The sequence below is a fragment of the Zingiber officinale genome, chromosome 4B (assembly GCF_018446385.1).
Source record: "Zingiber officinale cultivar Zhangliang chromosome 4B, Zo_v1.1, whole genome shotgun sequence".
Taxonomy (NCBI): Eukaryota; Viridiplantae; Streptophyta; class Magnoliopsida; order Zingiberales; family Zingiberaceae; genus Zingiber; species Zingiber officinale.
This window is the reverse complement of record NC_055993.1, coordinates 119,080,127-119,103,647: the sequence shown is the minus strand read 5'-3', so window position 1 is coordinate 119,103,647 and position 23,521 is coordinate 119,080,127. Positions and strand designations below refer to the sequence as shown.

The 23,521-nt window shown below is 37.8% G+C and overlaps 3 protein-coding genes and 2 non-coding genes across 5 annotated transcripts; 1 reads left to right on the top strand and 4 right to left on the bottom strand.

Moving 5' to 3' along the window:
- Positions 1-3,388: 3,388 nt before the first annotated feature.
- Positions 3,389-5,520, bottom strand: LOC121976239 (probable pectinesterase/pectinesterase inhibitor 51). Its single transcript, XM_042528325.1, has 2 exons — positions 4,498-5,520; positions 3,389-4,304 (listed from the first exon to the last, which is right to left on the bottom strand). Exons 1-2 carry the CDS (start codon positions 5,486-5,488, stop codon positions 3,595-3,597), a joined length of 1,701 nt encoding a protein of 566 aa, XP_042384259.1. The 5' UTR covers positions 5,489-5,520; the 3' UTR covers positions 3,389-3,594.
- A 117-nt stretch (positions 5,521-5,637) lies between these two features.
- Positions 5,638-5,711, bottom strand: TRNAV-AAC. The gene has a single exon. It is a non-coding gene; the product is annotated as a tRNA-Val (tRNA).
- Positions 5,712-5,802: 91 nt separating this feature from the next.
- Positions 5,803-5,876, bottom strand: TRNAV-AAC. Its single transcript has one exon. It is a non-coding gene; the product is annotated as a tRNA-Val (tRNA).
- Positions 5,877-6,513: 637 nt separating this feature from the next.
- On the top strand, positions 6,514-13,012 carry LOC121976238 (PHD finger protein EHD3-like). The gene is made up of 6 exons (XM_042528324.1): positions 6,514-6,883; positions 7,415-7,876; positions 9,404-9,613; positions 9,704-10,033; positions 11,508-11,588; positions 11,806-13,012. The coding sequence occupies exons 1-6, from the start codon at positions 6,767-6,769 to the stop codon at positions 12,775-12,777; spliced, it is 2,172 nt and encodes a 723-aa protein (XP_042384258.1). The 5' UTR covers positions 6,514-6,766; the 3' UTR covers positions 12,778-13,012.
- Positions 13,013-17,264: 4,252 nt separating this feature from the next.
- LOC121976237 (probable methyltransferase PMT26) lies at positions 17,265-23,277 on the bottom strand. Its single transcript, XM_042528323.1, has 9 exons — positions 23,093-23,277; positions 20,644-21,595; positions 20,407-20,556; positions 19,633-19,903; positions 19,440-19,550; positions 19,074-19,248; positions 18,700-18,972; positions 18,057-18,251; positions 17,265-17,790 (listed from the first exon to the last, which is right to left on the bottom strand). Exons 2-9 carry the CDS (start codon positions 21,559-21,561, stop codon positions 17,589-17,591), a joined length of 2,295 nt encoding a protein of 764 aa, XP_042384257.1. The 5' UTR covers positions 21,562-21,595; positions 23,093-23,277; the 3' UTR covers positions 17,265-17,588.
- Positions 23,278-23,521: the final 244 nt, after the last annotated feature.

The following is a 23,521-nucleotide window of genomic DNA, read 5'->3' as shown; positions in this document are numbered from 1 at the left end:
CCACCATCTCCTCAAGAGGGCCGACCCTATGCTTGGTGCCCAAGCAAAGGAGGGGCTGACCACTATATTTCAAATTAGGAGGGGTGTTTTGAATTTTAAAATCTTCTCTTTGTAGATAACTACAAGTTTAAAAGAAGGATTTTAAATTTATAAAACTTTCCTTATTTGAATTAGGTCACATGGTTTAAAAGAAAGTTTAAAAGTTTTAAAACTTTCCTTTTTTAACTATCCTCATGGTTGTTGGAAAAAAGGAAGGGAGTTTTAAATTTGAAACTTTCTATTTTTGTAACCATGTTAAAAAAGGAAATTTTAGAAGAGAAGTTTTAAATTTTAAAACTTGGTTTTAATTTTTAAAACTTTCTTTTTTTAACATCCACATTAAGAAATTAAAAGAGAGCTTGTAAAATTTTATAAGAACTTTCCTTCTTTACTTATAAAATTTTTACAAAGTTTTTATTCCTCTTTAAGTGGTCGGCCACCCTTGCTTGGTGCCCAAGCAAGGAGCCGACCAATCAATTAACCAATCAAAGATTGATGATTGAATCAATCAAGAGGAAAGAAAAGGGAAAATAAAAGGGGAAAAGGAAAAACAAGGGGAAGATTTTAATTTTTTTGTAAAAAGTCTTTCCTTATTTGCCTTGGGCAAATAATATAAAAGAAGGTGAGGAGAGGCCTCATGGAGCTACCTAATCTATGCTATTCTTTTCTCTCTTCTCTCTAGTCTTCTCCTAAGGGTCGGCCCTTGCTTCTCTTCGTGCTAGGGTCGACCACCTCTTGTGGTTGTTTTGTATGGCTGGATACAAAGAGAAGGAGAAGAAGAGGAGAAGTAGGGATTGCATCTATTCTTATTCTATTGCTTGTGCTCCCTCTTGTGGCCGGTCCTCTTCCCTTTTCTTTTCCCCTTTCTCTCTTTGTTCCTTGGTGGTGGTGGTGACTGGATTTTAGAGAAGGAGGAAGAAGGCTTTGGGTGGTGTTCATCTTGGAGGATCGTTGCCCACACGACGTCCAAGGCGAGACGAGGAATACGGCAAAAGATCTCGAGGTATTAGCATACAAAGAAAATGTATAACTAGTAATTGTTTTCCGAATCATGCTAGTTATTTTTCTTTGTAAGAATTCCAAGCACAAGAGGCATTAGATTCTAGTTTTTCGAATTTGTAATTCGAGTTATGTTTTTTTTATTTTTCGAATTTGTGATTCGATTGTTCTTTTCGGTTAAACCTAATGTTATTTTAGGGAATTAAATATTGAATTTCTATTAAAGGCTTTGTCGAGGCAGTGGTGGATGATCCCATACCCAAGAAGGCCTAGTGCCTCGTCATGTTTGACCTGGGAGCTGATTTTAGAAATAAATATTTAATTAACTTTATAACATAGGTTGATTTGGATCAATAGTGTTAAGTTTCACTTGCGATCCAAATCTAAACCATTAAGAACAAATAAGTTAAATTTGGAATCAATAATGTTAAGTTCTGTTTGTGATTCATAATTTAACTTCTAAAGAACACAATAGGTTGTTTAGGAAAAGTTCGACACTTGTACAAAATTTTTGTACAGTGGAATCGGTACGATCTTCCTAGGACCAACCAACAATCTGACCCACCAAGTCTTCCTGCTAGAATTGCACATCTGGACTTCCTCCCGCCGAGAATCGAATAAACTGGACTTTCTGCTTGGTATAAGGTCCTCTTGACCTATTAAGTTAGTCAAACTTGCACACTAGATAACAAGATTAGATCAATAATATATCTAACTTTAATCCATTTGTTATTCATTAAAACTCAAGTTTGATCATTTATGTCAAATGCACCAACAAGATCATCTGGATCCACGAAAAGGAAATGATTCAAGAATGGGAAGGAAAAGAATAAAGAAGTTGCTACTATGGGACAGAGTCCAATCAAGAAGAAAGGAAAGAAAACTGAAGTGAAACCTAAAGACAAGTTGACTTTCTTTAACTACTACAGGAAGGGTCATTTCGCTCGAGAGTGCACTGAACCGAAAAAGGTAAATTCAAGTGTGTCTTCTTTTCCTGGGTATTTTGTTCCTAGTGAAGTGTTGTTAGCTGATTCTTATCCTTTGTGGATCATAGATTCTGGATAAACTAACCATGTAGCTTGGGAGCGAGTTACATTTGTAGAGTACCGTCGGACACTAACTGACAACAAATGGATCTATGTGAAAAACAATGCAAGAGTGAAAGTTAAAGGAGTCGACACTTGCAAACTCAACGTTCGTGGTGGTAGTATTTTGTTTCTACATGATGTCCTGTATGCTCCTGAAATGTGAGGGAATCTTATTTCCATTACATGTCTTCTTAATTTAGAGTATTGTATTGATTTTTAGAACTTGTGTGTTGAATTTAAGATTGACTCAATGTCAATCGGACATGATTTTTTAATAGATAATTTTACAATTTCTGATATAGAACCAGATGTCAATTGTCCTATTGAAGATTGTCAATCGTCCTCTCTCAATGTCGCCACAACTAGGTATGATTTAATTATTTTGTAGAATTCTATTATAATTCATACGGTAGTCCCTTGTTAACTGTTGCCCTCACGCACATTAAAAGGGGATAGCATAAACTTTTTTTTTTTATTTTTTTAAAAGTATAAATTGATTCCAAGATTTTAGGACCATTTATAAAAAAAAAAATATTATAAATTTCACCCGTGTAGTGAAGATGAGATTATAGTATAAATCCCACAGAATGAACCTCCAATTCCTAAGAGCATCTCCAATGTAGCTTTTTTAACAGGTTTGTAGAGTTAAAAAGCTCAACAAAAAAACTCTAATGAGTGGAGACATAAGCTTTGAGGTTTTTATTTTAAAAGCAGGTTTGATATTTCAAACATGTTTTTTTTCTCTTGAAGATGAAATTATTAATCATTGAAAAATTAATATTACATGTTTGATTTTTTTAAAATTATTAAATATTTTATTTAATAGTTAAATTATATATTTTTCTTTTGGGAAAAAATATATTTGATAAGTTAAAAAAAATACAAATGACTATAATTAAATTAAAATTCATAAGTTAATTAAATATTAAATAAAAATTATAAATTAAATTAAATTAAAAATCATAAGTTTATTAATTTATTAATTAAAAATTATAAATAAATTAATTTAAAGATGATAATTAAATAAAATATTAAGTAAAAATTATATAGAGATATTAAATGAAAAAATAAAAATAAAGATGTATGATTTGTAATGTAGGACCTACAAAAAAAGTTATATGGAGATTTTTTTGATTGGGAAGAGAATAGTAAATTTTTCTACTTTTAATATGGTATTGATGTAGTATATTGAAAATTAAAAAAAAATTTACGAAGAAATTTAATTATTAGAGATGCTCTAACACTATCCCACTCTTCCAAGCTGGCGTAAAAGTATTGCCCCCTTCCCTTCTTCAAACTCATATAAAAAGGTGCCCGTGTAGGCAGGTCGAGGTACACGTACCAGACAATCTGACCAGTTTAATTATTTTTCGTCTTCTTCTCTCTTTGATCCCCGTAGGCGTCAACCCATTCTCAAAAGATCCCAACCGGATCAAACTCAATTCACTGGATTTGTTATTGTCTTTTCTCAAATTCCAGTCTTAATGTCATACAGCAGAGAGGGAGGTATCCATCGATTCCCCTGTATAAAGTTCTCCACGGAGTAAGCTCCCAAGTGCTCCGCCGGAATCCGGCTGCTCCAGGCCACTCTCCCGGTCGCATTTGCCCCCTCGCCGGAGTTCCCGAACTCACCGTAGTACAGCGTCGCCAGCGCGAAGTCGCCGTCCCACGGCAACCACCCCTCCGGCCTCACGACCCCTGACAGTTGGCAGTTCAGGAACACTGTCCGCGAGTACTCCTTCCACGGCCGCCCGAGGTACACTCTGTGGACCGCCGGCTTGGACCTGAAGAACGCGAGGTAGTCGTCGCTGCCGGTCACGGAGCAGCGGTCGAAGACGAAGCCGGTGGGCTGAGCCGGGTCGGTCCGGCCGTGGGCGGTCACGGTGTCGGACTCGCCCTTCTCGGGGTTGAGCTGGCGCGGGAGGACCAGCAGGAGGCAGCCGCGGAAGACGGCGGCGGAGTTGCCGAAGACGAAGTCGACGGTGCCGGCGATGCGGCAGCGAGTGTAGAACTGGCGGAGGGAGTGCGCGTAGAGCGTGTCCTGGTGGCCGAGGAACTCGACGGAGTCAAGGACCGAGAGGTCGCTGTCGGACCGGAAGGCTACCGCCTGGTGCGCATCCGGCCCCGCCGTGTTATCGAAGGTCAAATCCCGCGCCATGAACCCGTCGCCGGCGACGCCTGTCACGAAAACAGAGGAGCAAACACATTAATTAATTAACCAATCAATCCAATCAGGAACAAAGTCGAATCTGATGAAAACAAAGCCCGTGATCGACGCAATAATGGAAGTAGAAAAGGTAAAGAAATGAGACGATCGTTTTGTCGTTTAACGTCACGAGCGGTACATGAACAGAGATGTGACGTAGCTCACCGACGGTGGCGGTGTTGTACGTGGAGATGCCGGGGACGCCGGCGTTCAGGGAGCCGGTGATGATCGTCTTCCCCATGCCGTCGCCGATAAATGCTAGATTTGGCTTTTGCAGCGGCACCCGCACCGTCTCCTCGTAAATCCCCTGTCTTATGTAGATCACGTGCCGCCGCGGGGATTGTGATGGCGCGGCGTCCACCGCCGCCTGCACTGTCGTGAACTGGCACCCGCCACCATCCTTGCAGACAGTCGCGTCTGGAGACCATTCTTCGGAGGCGGCGGTGGCGGCGACGCGTTCTGAAGCTTTGCCGGTTGGGACGTCCGGCGGCCAGTAACCGTCCCGCTCCGTCTGCGGCGGGGCCCACAGGGACATGTTGCTGCCGTAGCGCTGCAGGGCGGCGACCATGGAGGCAGCGCTGCCGGTGAGGTTGGCGAGGGCGTAGAGGTACGCCATCGCGTCGGCTACCTGCTGCGTGCCGTTGACGTACTTGTAGGCCGACCAGCAGTCGTACTGGTAGAGCTCCGCGGCGCCAGCGAATAGGCGCGCGCCGCCGAGATCGCCGGCAGAAAGTGCCTTAGAGGCGGTGGAGAGGCGGTAGTCGGCGAGGGAGAGGAATTCGAGGCAGTTGCGGGCGGCGTTGGTGCGGTTAACGTTGGCGGCAGAGGCCTCGAGAATGGCCCGGGCATTGGCGCAGGCGACCTGAAGGCCGCGCGCGGAGGCGGAAACGGCCGCCAGAGAGAGGTCAACGGCGGAGGGGTTGGGGGGGAGGGAGTGGGGAGAAGAGGAGAGGGCGGAGACGCAGAGCTGCCGGAATCGGGAGGCGGCGCAGGCCTGCTCGATGGCGCCGGAGGCGGAGACAGTAGTGGAGGGATCTGCTCTGGCGCCGGGGAGGACGTTCGAGACTCGTCGGTCAGAAGGGGAACGGTGGGCGGCGGCGGAAAGGCGCAGGATGAGGACGGAGAACACGAGGAGCAGGAGGAGAGCGGAAGCCATGGGGAAGGCAATAGTGGGATTCGATCTTTCTATACGCTATTAATTTTGAAATCATATTTAATATTTAAAATATAAAATAATATTTAAGTTTGAAGAAATCGATTAAAATAAAAACGGGCCAAATCAATTCTTTTGCAGATAAAAAATTATGGCGTCGCCCGGACTCGAACCGGAGACCTTCAGTGTGTTAGACTGACGTGATAACCAACTACACCACGACACCATGTTATTTTTTGCTGTGAAATAATAAATTTTGCATAAGTAATTTATTAAATATCACAACCTTTAAATAGTTCAAGCAAAAAGGATAAAATTGGCGTCGCCCGGACTCGAACCGGAGACCTTCAGTGTGTTAGACTGACGTGATAACCAACTACACCACGACACCAACTGATATTATGTGTCGACTCAATTATATATATATATATATATATAGTAAAATAAAAAATAAAGTTTTTTTTTTGTTATTGTTAAAAATAGGCACAAAAAAAATATATAAAAGGGTAATCTATCCTATTTTTTCATCTCCAAGAATATTTTTATTTTGGAATTGTTATAACAATTATATTACTTTTGACCAAATACTCTAATTTGACTAATTAAAATGATTTTTATCTAGTTGAAATAATTTTAACTGTTAATTTTTTTAATATAACAATGTTTAGAAAAAAATAATGTTAATTAATTTCGACCATTTTTTCATATTATAATACAATTTTAACTAGTAAGTTCTATAACAAAACTAAAATTAAAATATTTTCAATATAAAAATATATTAATTCATCGTTTTATTATTATTATTATTATTATTGACAATTATCATAATTAAATATGACCATTCGATTATATATATATAATAACAAAAATTTTACCCAATTTAAATTATATCAATAAATATAAAATATAAAATAAGCATATAAAAATAAAGTCAAAAAAATAGTGGCAAATTCTATTTTCAAAAAACAAAAATAATCCTGAAATTTCACTAATTAAAAAATCTAATAAAGCGACAATAAAACGGACCTCTCGTCGACTCCAAACGCGGGTCGTTGTCGCACTTGTACGATCTCCTACCCGCCGTCCCGCTCGCCGCATTCAAAAATTAGGGTTTTTTTTCTTCCTTCTTGCCGACTCCTTTATCCATCCCCTGCTCTTCGCTTCCTACCTTTCACTGCTCCTCCATATCTGGTCCACACTCCATGCCCTCTCTGCTACCTTCTCGATGTCGGGATTTGCTCTAACCTAGATTTTGAGGAAGTGGTACTTTAGGGAACGGCCATGGGCTTCGAGGAGAGTAGCTGCCAGGGGTTCGTGAAGCAGGAGGAATCTTCTTGGGCTAGATTCATCACTTACAAGCGGCGGAAGCGTGGTAGTCCCGACGCGGATTCGGTTCATGTGAGTCGTACTCGTTCTCTTTATTTGTTTATTTATTTTTTTTCGCTCCAGTATAGGACGAGGATTGTAGTAATTCCTGGGGTTGGGAAAGGTAGGACTTTGGGCCTCCATGGAAGTCTTTGCCTCGACTTTTCTTTGCTGTTAGTGGCTTCAATGGTGTTACATTGTGCAAATGCTTTCGTTGTTGAGTTTGTAGGATTCGCTCATAAGTTGAATGCTCTATATGTTGTGTTGTAGTATATTAACAGAAGCACGAAGCTGTAGAGTTAGGAAAAGGGTTAAAATTTACTAGTTTGTTTCTTTTGTTCTTTGTAATTGGTCTGTGAACTACATGTTGAATAATCTAATGTTTTGTTTTTTTTTGTTTTTTGTAATTGGCTGAAATGCAGTTTCGTCTGTCTACCCTAGTTGTTATGAAACTAAATCTATATAATTGTTCTTTTTTAAAAAAAAACGTTTTTTTTTTTGAAAAATAATGTTCATAGTTTCTTCTGTTCAAGGAAATGATCTGTTGATAATGTGGATTTGTAGTTGTTGGACACACCACCTGAGAGAACTAGGGACATCGGGTGGGACCATGGTGAGATAATTGATGGCAATGAATTGCACTGGAGGTGCAAATGGTGTGGATTAAGCAAATATAGTGGCGGAGTATCTAAACTGAAGAGGCATATTGCTGGGTCTTATCCTGTTAAAAAGTGCCCAAATGTTCCAGAAGATATTGCTAAGTTGATGCTGAACCATCTACTGGAGAAGCAAAACCTCATACCCATGAGATTGACTAGGCAGTCTGCTGCAAAGAAAACGGAGTTGGATAGTCTCCATAATAATGATTTTGCTAATAATGGTTGTTTAGAAAACAACTTGGAGATGAATCTGGCAAGTCCAGATAGACACATTAAGTGTAATTCACCTAGAATTAGTGCTCAAAGGTGCCCGAGCACTAAGCAATCAAAGATTGCTTCTCAACTACATGCTATCAGTGAGACTAAGGTATTTATATTTTCGTTATTTCATAGTGTTCATTCATATTTTTGTTATTTCATAGTTTTTTTTTTCTGAGCATTTCCATAAACGATGCTATGAATTTATTTTCATAGTGTGCCACTGTCTGTCATTTGTGTTCACTGAGAATGAATAAATAGCAGTCCTTGGATTATTCAAGTGGTTAAATGTAAACAGTAGTCCTTGGACTTGGACTTGTACTTGAGAATGAATAACTAGTTCTGTTGTGGTGGTTCAATACTGGAAACAAATGCATTGTTTTATATCAGTAAAGAAGATTGCTGCTTCTGAGGATTATAACTATGGATGACCCTACAGTTAGATGGAAAAAGGAGGAAGTTGACAATGAAGATGTAATCTAAGACAAACATTTAATCTGGAGGGTTTGTAGATGATGCTAAGAGTTTGATTGTTCATTAATTGGCATAACTTTATGTAAGTCCATTTGTTTATAAGTAAAAAAGTCCAACACTTGAAAAACAAGATTTCCCTAGGATCATACATGTTGTTTTCTATCTACAAATTAGAGATACATGATTTTCACCTACTATGCATACAAAAAGGAACACCTTACCTATTATTTGCTTAGATTATGTGACTTGACAAACAAGATTTCGATAAGGAATTATACCTACAATTCTCTTTCTATTATTGCGATAGACAAGATTTTTCCAGTCTTTAAATGCAAACAAGACTTCTATCCCATCAATCAAAATTTTCATTGGGAAAATAGTTATCATATGAAAATTGAATAATCAACCAAATGCTCTATCTTGACCTTATTTTTCTTTGTTTTCAACAATAATTGTTTTTATAATTCTTTCTACTTTATATTTCTGTTGATATTGAGAAAAATATCAAGTGTTTGAAGAAAAGTGTCATATGAACTGACAATTGGGGTGCAGAAAATCAGAGAGGTGATATTCGAGGAGTAATGTAGGCCGGATGTGGAGAATAAGCTGGGTTTGTGTTGTGTTTTGTGAGTCCATTGACACCATAATAACAAATATTTTGTTAAACATAAGATTGCCAACAAATGAAGGGGAGCCTTGGCGCAACGGTAAATTTGTTGCTTTATGATCAAAAGGTCACGGGTTCGAATCCTGGAAACAGCCTCTTGCAAAAAACAAAGTAAGGTTGCGTACAATAGTGGGAGCTTCGTGCACCGGACCGTCCTTTTTAAGATTGTCAACAGATAATAATATCTTGAACCTTCATTACATATATTTGTTCCCAGAATTAGTAGCAAAGCAACATTTTTGCAGTGACATTTTGGTTCCTGCCAAAACGTTGCTGGTACAAACACAAAAGAAATAACATGGTTGGTCTTTACCTCTTTAAGTTACTTGAATAGCACAACACCTATATGAATCTCTAAAAGAGATTTTTTACATAATAAAGTTTGCATTTCTACTATTACTGGATCATGTGCATATTTTTTTAAGCATTTACAGAATTTGGCACATTTGATTTATATATATATGTTCTTAGTTTCATGATCTTTGTTTGAAATAGGACGTGGAGGATCTTGATAAGATGGTTTCACATTCTAGTAATAGAATAATCAGTCACTGGAAAAATATTGTGGAACAACAGTTCAGGTTGCCCTATATAAAACCTGGTCATGGCATGTGGAACGTTTTCAATGATGCACTGGCATTAAATCATTCTCAACTTTCTGAAAAGTGGATGGTTGATCTTGTTGAGGATAATAAACAGCTAAAGGTAGTCTGAAATTCCTCTTTGTTTGCTAACATATACAAGAAAATTTCAAATAAGCAAGTAACAGAATTTGCAAACTTTCATGAATTCCAGGATAGATCGTCTGTGGGTTCTGAAATGAAAATTCAGCAACAGAACTCAATTTGTGCTATGACTGATAAAGGACAAGAAACTGCCCAATCAAAAGATACACTTTATGAATCGATTGCCAGCTACTGTGGTGAAGATACTAACACTCAGAAATGTGAAAGAGCTCTCCTTGACATTTTGATCTCAGAAAAGTTTGCCTTATTATGTGATTTTATTCGGGAATTTGAAGAGGGTGAGGCTAAGAACTGTTTGGACTTTAGCTTCATTGATACAAAATTAAAAAATGGGGATTATGAACAGGCGCCAGAGTTCTTAAACCAAGATATCCAGCAGGTAATTATATTTCAATTTTTACTGATTCTAATATTGTTTTTGATGCCATGTCATTTATCTATGGTAGTTTTGATTGTTACCAGCATTGAGACCTTATACTTGGTTCCCTGATTACCTAAAGCTGTTACTTGTATCAAAGTCGTTTAGCTTTTTTAGATATGCATCGCCTTTTTTGTTTATGTTATACTTATGTTTCTCTTTTCTATTGAGTTTCCTTCAACACATGATGGATAAGATCTTTTATGTATTTCCATCAAGTACCATAATGTATCATGCCACTGATACAGTAGGATATTAGGTTACTAAACTGGTGTAAATAGCATGTGTGTGATTGGTTGGTAATTGGTATTCAACAAGTAGTTTACTTTTGCACTTGAAACTCTTGTATGAGCAATGTTTTAAAGGGCGGGTTAGGGTGGTAGGTGGTTGGTCCACTGACATACATCCAACAAAGGTTATTAATCAATCAAAATAAGTTCACAAGTAAACAAGTAGGCAAATGAAGTATCTTGCGGTGATGCTGTTGCTGTATTCTAATTGAATATATAATAAACACTAAACAAATAAAAAGGCTTATTGAATTCAATCCAAAATTAGTCAAAGGATTCACACCAACAATTTAAAGACCGTTATAATAGGAGAAATAAACCAAAAAAGAAGATGAAGAGGATAACTTCATAGGAGAAGCAAAAACATAAAACACAAAGAGGAAAAAGGTGCTGAAGCTGTTATTTCTGCTGATAGGCAATGATGTTCCATGGGTTTGGTCGATGTGAGCAAGTGAGGAGACAGTGGTCATGTGAATGGGATGAGAAACTCACCAAGTTATGGCTTTAGTAAACTGAACCAGTTTTTTGTATTCGCCAAAACCAAAGTCTAACCCTTCAAAGCTGCCTGCCTCGAGCATCTTTTAAAATATCTGATTGAGAGGACACCACATATTGCATATGTCATGCAGTCCCCTATCAGAACCACCTAGACAGTCATTGGGGTCGCTTTCTATTAGTGTGCATGAGATATTTGAAACTAGTTGGTTGCCTTATGGACCTGATGAAATGATTTGGCATATCTGAATGTCAGCCTATTGCTAGCAGTGGCTGAACCCTGGTTTGCTTTCCAATTAAATTGTATGATCTCATATCATTCTTATCTTTGCTTCACAAAATATGGTTTTATTATTTGATATGAGAAAATCATCTCAGCAAAGAAATTTTAGAATCTAACTTGTTATAAGATTCAGTCATCTGAGAATTTTTCATTTTCTTGTATTCAAGAGAAATATATAATTTCTTCTTTGTTGTGGACTACATTTTATTACTGAAGTTTGTTTGTTTTGCTTGGAATTACATGTAATAAATTTTGTTACCCGTACATTCTGGTTCTTACTATCTTGGTTTAGGCCCTTTTGCTCCAAGCTGTGCATAATTGAGGATTTTCTGACGTGAATGAGTGAAGTGATCTTTACATTTTTCAGATATGGGAAAAGTTCCAAAAAATGGCTCAAAAGATGCTTATTATATCAAGCAATCTTTCAAGTATCTCAACGGAGAAGCAGGTAACATCCTTATGATGAGTTTTTTGTTTTTTAAATCTCCATGGCTCTCGACTTGTTGAAGCTGCATCAGGTAACATGTGAGCTTTGGCGAGTGGCAAGTAGTTTTAATATATCTAGTTTATCATCAAACTTCAAACACGATCCTAATCTGTGTCATGATGGTTCACACTATAATTATTTTGTACTATAGCTTTTCATCATCGTAATTTTATTGCAGGTGGCTAACCAACTCGATGGCGGTAGGAAGCATTCTCTAAGTGCAGATCCTACAGTACAGTCTAAATATAGCAGATCAGATTGTTCCATAAAACCCCATGAAACAGAGGCAGCTGATCTGTACAAAGTTTGCACTTGTAAGCAGTGTGGCACCGAAGCAAATGGTCAGCGCAGCCTCATTTGCGATGGATGTGAGGCAATGTACCATTTCTCCTGCATCAAACCTGTGCTTAGTGAGATTCCAATTCAGTGCTGGTACTGCAATGCGTGTACTTCAAATGGCAAGGACTCCCCTGATCCAGCATCTTCTGACAGCAAGAAAGACAGTTTGCACAAAAACTGTGCGGTTTGTGACAGACTTGAAGTTTCTGAAACACAAGAGGATGCTGATGAGCATGGTAGTGGGGCCATTCCAGTCACTGATTGCGGGGAGAGCTCCATCTCTAATTTGAATTCTGAAGAGCCACCTGAATTGTCAAGAACCGTAAAGTCATCTTTGTGCAAGGTATGTGGTGAATGCGAGGAGGAAGACAGAAAATTCCTAATATGTGGTCACATTCAATGCCCTTTCAAGTTCTACCACGTCAGATGCCTAAAAACTAGTCAGATAGCTAGTGCTCAACAACTGAACAAGCAGTGCTGGTATTGCCCATCTTGCCTTTGCAGGGCCTGTCTATGTGATCAGGACGATGAAAAGATTGTTTTATGTGATGGTTGTGACGAGGCCTACCACACCTACTGCATGAAACCACCTCGAACCATGGTACCCAAAGGCGAGTGGTATTGTGTACCATGCAGTATTGCTAGAGCAAAGGAAGGTATGAAAAGATATGAGCAATGGATCTTGCAGCAGCACAGGAAGATTGAAGGCGGGCAGAGTGATGAAGCTAATGGGTCAGTAGATGTGCTTCCGAGTGTCACTGAAAAGCTAAGCTCAGGCAAAAAGGGCACTATAAAGCGGACCGCCAAGTAGTGAGACGACTGCAACATGGTTGAAGTTTGTAATGTTTCAACTTCTGGGAGTTCAATTTGTAATATGGTTGAAGAAATTTGTAGGGATACAAAATGTTGCCTTTAGTAGAAGTAGAACTCATATTTGCCTTAGTGTAGTAATTTTTTTGGGGGGAGATGCCTTAAAATGGCATCTGTAATGCCACTGAAGGAAACTTTTCTGGGTATGAAAATTGAAAAAAATATTTTGAACTAAATGCCTTTGCAAAATTGCATTAATTTGTTGGACAATGTGATTCATAAGAGCATTTCTTATATTGAAAATATTCATATTTTAGCATTATCTACGGAGTAGCAGAGACACGAGCAGGGATCTCCTGGTCCACAAATTGCGGACCAGGGGATGGTTCACTGATCTGGACCTTTGATTTGAATAGACCCCATCTTTAAATAAGTGGGATTTATTCAAATCAAAGGTCCACATGTAATGGACCATCCCCTGGTCCGCAATTTACGGACCAGGAGATCTGCTCCCCAGAGACACTGTAATTAGGGAGCAGATCTCCTGGTCCGCAAATTGTGGATCAGGGGACCAGGAGATCCCTGCTGCTGTAATTATTATAACGTATTAAAATAAATTATTTTTAAGTTCGATTTTTTCAAAAATACTTTTTCTTCACGGTTGCGATTCCTTGGATATAGATTTAATTTTTCATTTTTTTTTTATTCCTTAGAATGTTTTTGTTAATATGTTTTGGTGGTATAAATATCTCTGAAAATTTTTTTTAGTTCAATCGAATTAATCCACTTATACGATACCCAAAACACTTTTATATAATTTTTTTTACAATTTAACCAAAATTAATTAAATATGATTAAAATTTATTATAAAAGTATTGTAACAACTATTAGTTGAAGCTACTCATAATAACATGCCCTTAGGGCGTAACACAGAAGGTGGGTATATGGTATCTCTCGCATAATAGATAGAGGTTGATTCTTATGGTCTATATATCTATATTTACTTACTTCCATATATGTGGTCACTAAAAAAACTACTAAAATGATACATTTAATAATACTCATCCCAAAAATTTTGCATGGAAGGTCTGGTCATTCAACGAAATATTTTATATTAACTAAAAATCAATCTTAAAAACTATTAAAATAATTATTCGTATAATTACCAACTATGTTGATAGTTGAGGGCTTATACCAACTATTAGTGATTGGTACAATAACCTAGTGCCCTAACCGTCATTTAGTAATCATTAAATGACTATTAGTATTACAGCATTGCTATAAGATACTAAATTGTTGTTAAAAAATTTCATAGTAATATTTTAATAGTTGCTAAATGACTCTTACAATTGTTGCTAATTCTAAGGGGATCTCTTCTAAACGGATGTGAATATATTTTATTTGATATTTAATCTTCTCCATGGAGAAGACCATTGTGTTAAATAAAAATAAACTCCGTGATTTATTTATCTATAATTAGTTGGGGGCTGGTAATACTGAATCATCATTGAATACTGTTATCATCTTTACTCTAATATAATAATCTTACGTTGATTTAACTAATTTTGATTAAGTTAGAAAAAAAAAATTATACAAGTGTTATATAGATAATATGTTTGATCAAGTTGAATCATTTATTTTAACATGTTATACAATAGCAACAGCAGTTGAATAAAGATATTTTCGGAATAAAAAATATATATATTAGAGTGTCGTTCTAACTTTAAAACGCGCTGTTTTTTTTTTTTTTTTACAATTTTGATAATTAGAAGACCCTTTCGATTTTTTTAAATATATTATTTATATCAACTTTTGGTAGGTAAAAAAAATCCAAACAAACAACTAATCAACCATTTCATTTTCAAAGAAAAACAAAGAACTCGAAGAACATAGGAGGATTAGTCAGCTCCTCAATGAGAGGAGTCCTAGTTGATACATGATTTCGTCGAGAAGCAGAGTTAGATAGAGGACCGGTTATGAGGGTAAAGAAGTTGACGAAAAGAGGACCTAGATCTAAAGCCTGCGAGGATGTTGCAAGCTTTTTCTCCTTATATCGAATCAGGGCGGGGGTGAAGGAAAAGTCACCGATGGTACCCACGAGTCTAAGCACACACAGAGAAATCACACGGGGGTGTTAGAGTGAGAGCTAGGGAAGGTACCCTTGGCACAAGCCCTCATACGCTTAAGTCGGGAGCAGCACAAAGCAAAAGTGCAAACAGAAGAAGATGAATAGTAATACTGTAGTAGATGCGTATGTGTGCGCACACCTGGTCAACGGAGATGATCTCTCTTTTTATACTACCTCTCATAACCTCCGTGATGATGAAGTATCAAAGAATGTCGGGTATCAGAGCATGTCAGGTGATGTCTGAAGTACGACGAACTCCTATTGGGTAGATGAAGTTTTCGCACTATAAGGAGGTAGAGTATCATAATATTCCCTAACGAATAGCTATTATTCTCTGACAAATTGTTACGATTTTTTGACAATATTGTCTCTCGATGATAGCCTGCCCAGCTAATAAGTCATCCGGATGTAGACGGGGGTGGTGCCCCAGAGAAAATGAGAGGACTGAGCCCTCGGGGACCGACCAACTAAGATGCCAACTGTGTGTAGACTGAGGCGATGCCAAGGAAGGAATGAGGGGATTGAGTCATGGGATACTAACCAGCTAAGAAGTCGATCAGGTGTAGATTGGGACAGTGCCCAAGAGGGAATGAGGAGATTGAGCCCTAAGATATCGATCAGCTAAGAAGCGGACCGGGTGTAGACTAGTGTGGTGCCTAGGAAAGAATAAGGGGATTGAGTCCTAGAGCCCGATCAGCTAAGAAGCCGATCGGGAGTAGATTGGGGTGATGCTCAGGAGGGAATTAGGGGACTGAGCCCTAGGGACCGATCAGTTAAGAAGCCGGTCGAGAGTATATCCAGAGTCATGCCTATGAGGTGGGACAACCAAATTCCCCAAGAACTTCTCAGCTTTGACTGTTACTTTCTTTTTTTAGATCAGGCTAAGAACTTCTCATCCTTGATCGTCATCCTTCTTTTACTTTTGACCGTCATATCACCTTGACTATTAACTTCTCCATTGTACTGGACCCTCCATTATTCGTCATATCAATGCATCTCTCTTCTCCTTCGATCTTTGCCTAGTTGAGACATCACTCTTCTGCTTCCATCTTTACCTGCTTGTATTGATCTAGAGACTCCAAACTCGAATGCCCTCCTTCGCGCCACTTGACATTCCAACTTCATGCTTGTGGCTCTGCTACGCGGGCTTCTTTGTCCCAAAGAGTGGATGAAGGACTCAATTTCTCACTTGAAAGAGTCACCAGCATAGAAGAACTGCATAAGTCTTACTTATAGAATCAGATGAAGATTGAGATTAGTTCAATGTTGAAAGTTGTTGAAGATGATTAACTAGTATATATATATAGAGAGAGAGAATTTTGTTATCCTGCACGACTATGCGCGTCGCGCAGGATAATAACTGTTTTTTTTTTTTTTTTAATTTATGAATTAAAAAATAATTAAAAAATAAAATATTTTTTTAAGAGTTTATTTCTAGGGTTCAGGTTTTGGTTATAGTGTTAAAGCTATTTTTTTTTTTAGATTTTACCTCTAGGGTTTAGGCTTTCCAATTAGGTTATAGTGTTTGGTTTTAAAAAAAATTTAAAATAAAATTAATTTAAGTATTTATTGAGTATTGTAATATGTTGAGGGGATATATTAACGTATTAAATATTTATATAAGAAAATGTTAAAATTTTTAATTAATTTTTTAAATTTAAAATATAAAAAAAAAAAAAAAAAAAAAAAACTGAGCGATCTCCTGTGCACGCGCACAGTTATGCACAGTGATCACTCCTATATATATATATATATATATTGCGATTAATATTATAACCTAACCCATAAACTCCAAAGACATAAATTTATTGGCATAATCGGAAACTTAAAAAAAAATAAACAAATAAAAAAAAAAAACATACGTCATTGTCGCCCAGGGTAATAACGGTGTGTGTATATATATCAAAGATGATTAAATAATATTATAATATTTGCTAGTTATATGACTGTTCTTATCTTCTACAAAAGGTCATACTCGGATGTGGAAAAGTAAATCAGAAAATTGAACAGGCCATCACATAGGAGTTATAATTGTTCTTAGTTGACTATACATATAAAGGATGATAAGACAACATCAAGTCAAAACTAAAATTTTAATTTGATGGCACCCCACAAGTATGATACAGTAGTAAAACACTCAAAGAAAGGAGGACCAAGATTCATTCAACTCCCACTTGGGATAAATATTTTGAAGATTGACTTCTAAATGTGCATAAGTTATGTTTCAAATTTGTATACTAATTTTCCAACAATTTTCGTGAAATCATTACTTCTCTTAAATCACAATTTTTGAAGTTAAATTTTTAGATATTTTCATTTTCAGATTAAGAGGAAGCAACAATCAAATTGAGAAGAAAACCTGGTAGAAGTTTGCCTACTTCATTTATTCAATGAGAATCCAACAAGCTTTCTGTCTGATACAGAGGTTACATATGAAATAATTAACTGAAAAAATAAAAGAATTTTTTTTTGACAATTTGCTAGATTTGTTAAAATAACCATGGAGACCTCTCCAGGAGATTTGCAACAATGATCTTCATCAGCAAGAATGGACGAATGACTTCATCAATCCAATAATACATTATCTTTCGGAGTGAGTTTGTATTGATAGAGTTTCTGCACTTGAACATCGAGTAAACAAAATTGCCATGAGGTGTTAAGACAATGGTGACATACTTATTTCATTATCTTGTGGGTCTCCACATTGTCTTCTGAACACAAAGCAATCCTTCTTTACCCTCTAAGTAGATTACTATTGTCTCCCAGTGAAGTGACTTTGCAATGTTCTCTATCTCACTAATTGTATCGGCATTGTCCTTAACTATCAGCTTCCCTTTGGGTCTCAGAATCCTATCGACTTCGACTATTACCGGTAGCAGTCGGCACCTATTGCACAATACAATCACCAAATTAATGTTAATCACCAAGGTAGGTACCGTATTTAGGTTACTTTGCAAATCCAAAAAGGAATTGCATAACTACTCAAACCATAGATATCAATCCCTCTAAGTTTGATTCATAGCATAACAAGCATATCTTTGTTTCAGCTATTGTGAAATGCACAAGTAATAGTGCCAAAGTGATGTTATGATGAAGATTGAAGCATAATTAGAGAAGATACAGTAGAGTAGCAAAGAATGCCGAGGACCAACCTTTTCTTAAGTTTCGAGAATAGATGGTCTGCATGCAGGAGATCGTAGGTCCTTGGATAGGTGCTAAATGATTCACACCAGTCGTGATACATCCCAAACAGTCCACGCTCGTAAATAATAGGAAGTGTGTCTGGTGAATCAGTTGGAACAATATTCATCACCCAGACCTTCATGTCCCGCAGAGCTGCCGCAAAACTGCAAACAAACCAGGGTAGTAAGAAAGGACCAACATGTTAAAAATAGCATGGGGAAATCATGTTACATAAAGCAAGAAACTAGAATAGTGATTTGACTTCTTGATTAATGAAGACTACCAAACACATTCCTAAAGAAGTAAGCTTAGAGGCTAGCTAGGAGACAAGCATGAAGAAAAAAAAGTCAAATCAGCTAGTTGATTAGCAGAGTAAGTAATCTCACACTGAGACCTGAAAATATAAACCTTACCCAAGCTCATGAATTTTTAGAATTTAAAAACTCACTAAAAGATATGAAATAGGATGCAGGAATTATATTTACCTCTATTATACTAGAAAACCAGTCTTTTACGGAAAAAGAACCATAAGTTTGTAAATAAAAAACAATGAAAAAAATAATTGCTTCAAATTTACATATTATGAATGCATTCTTGATTATATCTCCATACCCTCCATATATGGATCTCATATCCATTACATTCCTCACATTTGGCCAGTTGATTCCAATTCGGCTGAGGTAAGATTTATTCAGTACTTGCTTCCAATGCTCATAGTCAGCTTGAAAGTCTTCGGCTGCTGGCTTACTGTAAACTCCAAGCTGAGGCCCGTTCAGCCAGTAAGGTGGCTTTGTTAGCCTTTCTGGCCATTGTTCTGGCCACATTGTGCCACGAGCTGCCGAATCAACCGGCAATGTGTGCATGCATGCTTGTAAAGGAACGTTCCTGCATATACACGAATACAGATGTTAAAGTCTAACTAAAGCATGAATGAGCAGTAGAAAAATTGAAAATAAGTTATCTGTTTATGAAAACAGCAAACATACCAGGCCGCATCTGCATTATCAGACTCCTGACATAGAGGGGGTTCATCTTCTGCTCTTTCTTCATAGCATTTATTGTTTGAAGGCTTTTTAAAGATAACAAAACCTACTTGGTTTAGTGTATCATTTTTCTTTGCTACTATATCCCAGCACATAGATTTTGTCAAGGAAGACATAGCTGCAGCAGATTTGATTAAGAAATATTAGTTAAGTTCTCAGGATCTACATGACCTTGTTCACATGTTACAACTATTATTCAATTAGTTCAGGTTGGCCTTATTCTAATAAATATTGATTTAGGGTTTCCTTGCTCTATGGATCTAGCTAATCTAGTTGAGAAAGGTTTAAGAAAATATTTGAATATTCTACCTTGCCAAATTTCAACATCTTCAGGTAGGTCTTGATAAACTGGAGTTGCAGACCAGACAAAATAACCGCCAGGGCGCAGCAATCTATTCAACTCCAGCAAAAGCATACCACCTACAAGATTTTATCTTAAGCTTAGAACTAATTGCACAAAGAAAACAAAAGCCTATGCAAGGTAACGACAGCGGGGAATTACCTTCTATGTGCCATGGTACTCGACAGCGGGCGCAGTGAATTACATCAAAGACCTTGCTTGGGAATGGAAGCCTCTTGGTTCCCATGACTGCTGATATTGCCGGAATGCCTCTCTCTAAAGCAAACTGTACCTGTGCCTCATGCTCATCTTTGGGTGCAAATGACATGGTTAACACATCTCGCTCAAAGAGATAGCCACCAAAGCTAGCCACTCCACATCCAACATCCAATATGACACGGCTACGTTTACCCCAAGCAATATCAGGCAATGCCTGTAGTTTATAAGAAAAATTAAGGTCTAACAAGCTTAAGGAGTTGATTCTTTATTTTTAACTTTACTAAGATGACTTTGAAATTATTCCATGCATAGAAAGCTAGAAAAGGAAAATCTGATAATCTTATTAAAGAAACAAAAAATATTAAGATCATCATGAATATCATTATACAAGTATTTAACATTTTGTTAACAATTTTGCAAATGCTAGCAAAATGCGAGAGAAAGAAATCAAAAGCGTAATGGGATAAAAGCATCACAATTTTGGATTTACTCATATACCAACATATTGATGTCAGGTAGTCATGAACTTTTGTTAAGATGCACAAGCATGAATAAGAATGACAAACTGCAAAGTAAACAAATATGCAAAGAAAGAGTGCCATTGGTTTGGTGCAGTCAAGAATGAAAAATCCTCAAACACATACTGGTAGAAGGAACAAACAAATGCTTAAATTGAAAAAACTGTTAAGTCACAATCACTTAAGGTCAGTACTCAACCTCTTGGATGACATCAATGTAGTGAAGGGCACCTTGTTTAAACTGAGTTCCTCCCCCTGGAAAGTTGAGGTACTCTCCTGAAACTTTCACCCAGTTCTGGTGTCCTTTTACCTCTGCCAGCTGGGTATGGGGGGAATTGCTGTACCATATCTGTAGTAACAATGAACGAGGTTCAGCCAGCTAAGCCTTAGAAGTAAAACGACTAAATATAAATCAAGATGCAAATAAAATAAGTACCTTTTCCCTACTCTTGGGCCACTTAATTGGTTGTTTATATCCATCAGGAAGAGGAACGAGGCAGGTTAGAGCATTATCAGGGCAGTGCCTCTCTCTATGTTGATAATGTTTAGTACTACGTAATTTCTTAATAGCTGCTTCATTGTCGAGACAAGGGATATAATCTGCTCCAGTACTTACATGGCACAATTTCCAGCTGTACTCTATAATCTGGCCCTTGGATGAAGAAGCAGCCTGCATCTCCTTCTCATCCTTTGATTCTACAGCTTGAGTAGACCATGCCCCATTCTGCATATCAGTCTCATTTAAAATATCCGACTGTGCCCCAGATGGAAAAACCTCATGCTCATCTTTGTTCTTCGATTGATTGTCATCTTTGTCTTCGTTAGAGCTTCGATCCAGTTTTTCCTCTATTACACCTTGCTCTGACTTTTGTTTTTTCCCCTCACCATCTGTCTCACCATGATTGGTATCATGTCCCTGTTTTGCATCTTCACCCTTCTCATTTGATTCTACATCTTGTTCCCCATTTGCATCACTGTCATTCTTATCTAATGCATCAGAGTTTTCATTAGTTTCTTCATCTCCCATAGAAGGATTTTTCTCTTTGGTTTGCACTGCCACCTCAGAAATTTTGTCAAACTCAATATCAGATTTACTCGGAACTACATTGTCATCATTGATTGCCTCTTCTTTGACTGAGTCTTCAGTTATATCACCTGAACCACCTTTTGGTGGATTAGTACCACCCCCTGGAACCTTATCTTTCATCTCTGAGGAAGGCAACTTTGCAGGGGCAATGTTTGAGGATGCGACCATCCATACCACAACTAAACAGAGGGCCACAAACACCACAATGGTTGTTGATGAGCAGTAGGATGATGCCCTCCTATTGTAATGCGAGTTTTTCCCAGCCATGTCGACAATCTGTATTTCACCTGGCACCAATTTCCTACAATAAGAGAGACAAGCAAGGTCACAACCATTGATGAACTAATACACACTCTTCAAAGACTACCTCAACAATCACTTAGATCAAGTACACAAATATATTAAAAATCTAACGACGATTTAATGGATCAAGCAAATTGTTTTTAGGTTTTTTGCATATTATACTTAATTTTCCAGTTTATCAAATCACTCCTCATTGCACTTTTTTTTCCATATGTTTAAATCAATTTGTTGACTCATTTTGGGTTGAAATTTTGTGAGATCATTTACATTTGAAATGACAATTTTGGGAATCAACACACCCTAAAACGTCTAAAACAACCAAAAAAAAAAAAACAGTCACCAAGCTAATTTTGAAACGTGGATTTTGGGGGTGTAGATATCACAAAATGTTTCATAAGTTGATTCAAGCTTGTTGACTCATTTTAGAGAGAGATCTTGTGAGTGAGTTCATTTACACCTAAAATATAAATTTTTAGACTTATCCCGTAGTAAAATATTGAGAGACAAAAACAAAATGAGCAAACGAGATGATTTCAGAATCTATTTATTGAGTGTAAATATGCACAATAATGTTAAACAAGCTTATTCTGTTTTCATTGTGGCTAGAAATTCATGTATTGGTTCATTGACACTTAGAACATGGACTTGGGGGCTTATCCCTTCCTAAAAATTGGGACACATGAATTAAACGAATGAACAAGTTCATTTGAGTACAAAAAAATGAAACACAAAATACTCAAGGATTCAATTTCCTTTACTTATGATATTTCAGATGGAGTAAGCCCCAAAATCAACATTTAGATATGGATAAAACTCAGACATAAGATTTAAACCCAAAATGAATCAGCTTGTAATTTGAAATAGGTGTTCTTTGGTAAAATTGGGAAGTTTGAGATCCAGTAAAACCGGAAAAAATATGAAACGATCTAGGAAATTGCTAAAAGTCTAATGGCCCACCCCGAAAAACTAAAATCTAAATTACTAACACAATCGACAGTTAGTGAAGACTGAAGACATGAGGCAAATACGTGGAGATTCATCTAGGATCTTTCTAACAGAAATGATCAGAGAAGAACAAACACAGAGAGATTAAAACAAGAAAGAATGCGTCTTGCAAAGGTATTTGGCTGGGATTTCCTTCAAAACAGACAAAATATCGAAACAATATAACAATGGCATTAAATTACTGAGCGGAAAATCAAAAATTTTTAGCTTCGTCTCTTCCTTTAAACAGGCAAAAAGTCAGTAACTTGGATGTCAGCACACACGAATTCAACCAGGTGAATCGAACAGATCTAACCAAAAAACCAACTCCGACGTGCAGGAGAAATGAAAGCAGGCGTCCACCGGATCCAAAGTAAGGTCTCTAATGCAGGCAAAAACAGCAATGGTGGGCACACAAACAACATTCAAACTCCCGCAGCTAGACGAAACTGCACAAGTTAACACGAAACGAAGCACGAACGCCGAAATCTCAAATGGCAACTGCTCGCACCTCTCTTTAGCTGCCAACGGAGCTCGGGGGCTAGGCGACGCAGATAGACAGCAGCACCGCTAAGGAGACGCCGCCGCCATTCGCGTCCGGATTGGATCCCTCCCTCCTCCTGCTCCACTCCAGCGGCATCGAGCGGAGACCGTCTTATAGAGACTGCTGCCATTCCGATCTCGCAAGCGCGTGACCGCCCCTTCCTTCGTCTCATTTTGGTCTTAATTAATTCTGCACTACAACGTTCCATTCGCGGTACGGCGCAAGGAGAGATACCACTATCATGATACTCATTCTGTTACCTTCTGTTGATTGGTTCTGTCTAATCTCAATGGCAGATCTTAGTCCAATTGTATAGAGGGTGACGTATTGAGGTAATTTGACGTGGGACCCATTTCGAGTGTTTGGGGGTGTTTCCCTCCGTATGGGGCAGGCAAT